Consider the following 2,756-nt stretch of genomic DNA (forward strand, 5'->3'; position numbering starts at 1 on the left):
TGAATTCATGTTTATTTAAGTAACAAGTTATGTTTTCAAAATCTCATGTCGCTGTGATTTCATAATTTTCTAATAATCTGTGATATTACATGTAATTTCTTTCTTATCACATATTTTATATTTAGTCACAAACATACCTATATTTAAAAGTCATGCGCTTAGATTTTGTACATCACATTTTGAATGAAATAAACAGGTAATAATAGAACATGTTTCTTATTCATTACTTGTATTAAGTAATATCACGAATTAAATCAAAATGTTAAATAAAATTTTAAATAAAGTTAATATATGAAATAAATATAATGAAGATGAACATATTTCTGTATAATTTTGTTTTTATTTATATTTTATTTGAAAACTTTTGACATATATATATATATATATTCATATAAAACTTATATTAAACTAGAATAAAATAATATAACATGGCAAACATTAATATCTTTATAGTTTAAGTATTACCAAAAGAAATATATTGAGTGTCCAAATTCTCTAAATCTACTATCACAGCAGTACAAGTCATATTAAAACGTGGAACAGATATTAATCTAACGATTTGATTTTCTTCCCCTGAAAGTTAATTTTAATTAAAGTAAAAATTAATTTATTTTTAAAAAATTTTTTAATTTTATTTTTTAAAAATATTTTACAAACCTTTCCATAGTTTTGTTTCAAATTTATCTGTGTTTCCTATGAAATATATATCTGGACATTTTTTTATAATAAACAAATCTTTCTCATAATATGGACAAGCTAATAATGTATCTGGAGCAGTTGGACACATATGTCTCCACAGCAAAGATTTTTCTAACCATTCAAGAGGTGAAATATCAGTTTCACCTGTTACTTTTATGATGTCTTCAATTGATTGACCACTAGTACCAATTATTATTCGTCCTTCAATTTTACCAATCCATGGATTTGTAGTACTTTTAAAATTTTTAAATCTATATAAATATAAAAATAGAATGAATATACACTATATATTATAAATATTTTGTACATAAGATTCAATATATATATATATATATATATATATATATATAAACCTGGATGATTTAGGTAATAAACAAGGATGAAATGGTTTTTGTGGTAACATAGCATTAGTAGGATCATGTTCTCCTGGCATCAAGGTAATATTACAATACATTGCTAAATTACTTAAGAATGTATCCACAGTCCTTATTATTTCTCCAAGTTTTGTACTAGTATTCATTATATCACTATTTTTTATAGTATTACCTAATAAAAAAATAAATTATATATATATATATATAAAATTTTTAGAATAATATGTATGATTTACCTGCTATAATAAGGCGAACAATAGAAGTATTATCCTTTTGTATTGTTGTATTACCAGCCATTCCACATAACCATTCACAAAAGAGAGATATTCCCAAACTTTCATGATTATTAGATAAATCTAATCCAGATACTATTACCAGTTTTTTTTGCGATATATGTTCTTTTAAAGATTCTTTTGGTGCACATCCAGGAAAACACCAATCTTTTACCTAAATATAATAAATTATATTAAAAATGTATGTAATGTAAAGATATAATAATAATTATATTTTTAGAATTAAAATATTACCATAAATGTTCCATCACTATTTTCATTGCCTAATACAGCACAAACAACTCCAGTAACAATTTGTTTTAAGTTAACTTGGTTACCCACTAACTTAATACGTAACATTTCATCTTCTAGAAATGATTGGTCTTTTTCTGAACAATAATCTGATTTAGAACAAGAGAGATTAAGTTGATGATCTTCACTAAGTTCTCGTAAAATTGATGGTTTCCATTGCTGATGTTTATACAGTGTACCAATTAGTATACATTGTTCACCTTCTAAATTTTCTAAATCAGCTAATTTTACAATAGGAATATTTTCTGTGTATATAAAAAAAAAAATATAGATGTTATATTATTCATAAAAAAATCTTTGCATATATCTTTTATTGTATGAATATCATAACCTTGATAATATATATTATTCATAAAAGAAAAGTTAATAACATACCCCATTTAGTTTGGACACGTGGAATTAAAATATCTCTTAATTCAGCAAGTCTAGCAGAATATATATGGGCAAATTGTTTAGAATAATCACTTCTTGTTATTGCGAATTTTTCTGAAAGATCTTTATATTGAGCTTGTTTTCTTTCAAATATTTGTGAATTTTCTTTTTCTGATTTTATATATAAATTATTGGATTTTTCTTCACTTTTATAAACCATTTTTAATTAAAAAAATATTAAATTTAATGAAATAATTTGTATCTAAATAATTGCGTAGTTACTGAATACTGATACTAGATTTACCGCCAAATTTATGTAAAATGGTAATTTTCTTCACTAGCGCCATCATATAGCCAGTGTGGGAAATTTAAAATGCATGTAAATATTTACGTATATTTTTATATATATACATATTTTTACAATACAAATTTTTATATTGAATGAATTTTTTTATTAATTAAAATAATTAATTAATTTGTGCTACAATATTAATGATATTGATTTTTAAATAAATTTTAAATAAATTTTAAATAAACAATATTAAAATTTTGAAATAAAAAGAAATAAATTAATATATATAATAAATAAGGATAATAAATAGGGAACAGTAAAAAAATACTATATATTTTACTTGTTTTATTATTTCCAAATCTTGCTTAGAACCTGAAGAAATTCTTTCACAATCTAATAATTAATTAATGATAATTAAGTTTAACATTAACGCCT

The 2,756-nt window shown here is 22.2% G+C and overlaps 1 protein-coding gene across 1 annotated transcript; it reads right to left on the reverse strand.

Annotated features, from left to right (window-relative positions):
• Positions 1-320: 320 nt before the first annotated feature.
• On the reverse strand, positions 321-2,346 carry LOC107999216 (DNA polymerase delta subunit 2). Its single transcript, XM_062077290.1, has 6 exons — positions 2,033-2,346; positions 1,601-1,902; positions 1,310-1,520; positions 1,053-1,245; positions 658-950; positions 321-573 (listed from the first exon to the last, which is right to left on the reverse strand). The coding sequence occupies exons 1-6, from the start codon at positions 2,247-2,249 to the stop codon at positions 455-457; spliced, it is 1,335 nt and encodes a 444-aa protein (XP_061933274.1). The 5' UTR covers positions 2,250-2,346; the 3' UTR covers positions 321-454.
• Positions 2,347-2,756: the final 410 nt, after the last annotated feature.

The sequence above is a fragment of the Apis cerana genome, linkage group LG7 (assembly GCF_029169275.1).
Source record: "Apis cerana isolate GH-2021 linkage group LG7, AcerK_1.0, whole genome shotgun sequence".
NCBI lineage: Eukaryota > Metazoa > Arthropoda > Insecta > Hymenoptera > Apidae > Apis > Apis cerana.

Coding starts and splice junctions, on each gene's coding strand:
- LOC107999216 (XM_062077290.1), bottom strand. CDS start 2,249: ATGGTTTATAAAAGTGAAGAAAAATCCAATAATTTATATATAAAATCA. Junction 1,903..2,032: donor ACGTGTCCAAACTAAATGGG/GTATGTTATTAA, acceptor TTATATACACAG/AAAATATTCCTATTGTAAAA. Junction 1,521..1,600: donor ATAGTGATGGAACATTTATG/GTAATATTTTAA, acceptor TATTATATTTAG/GTAAAAGATTGGTGTTTTCC.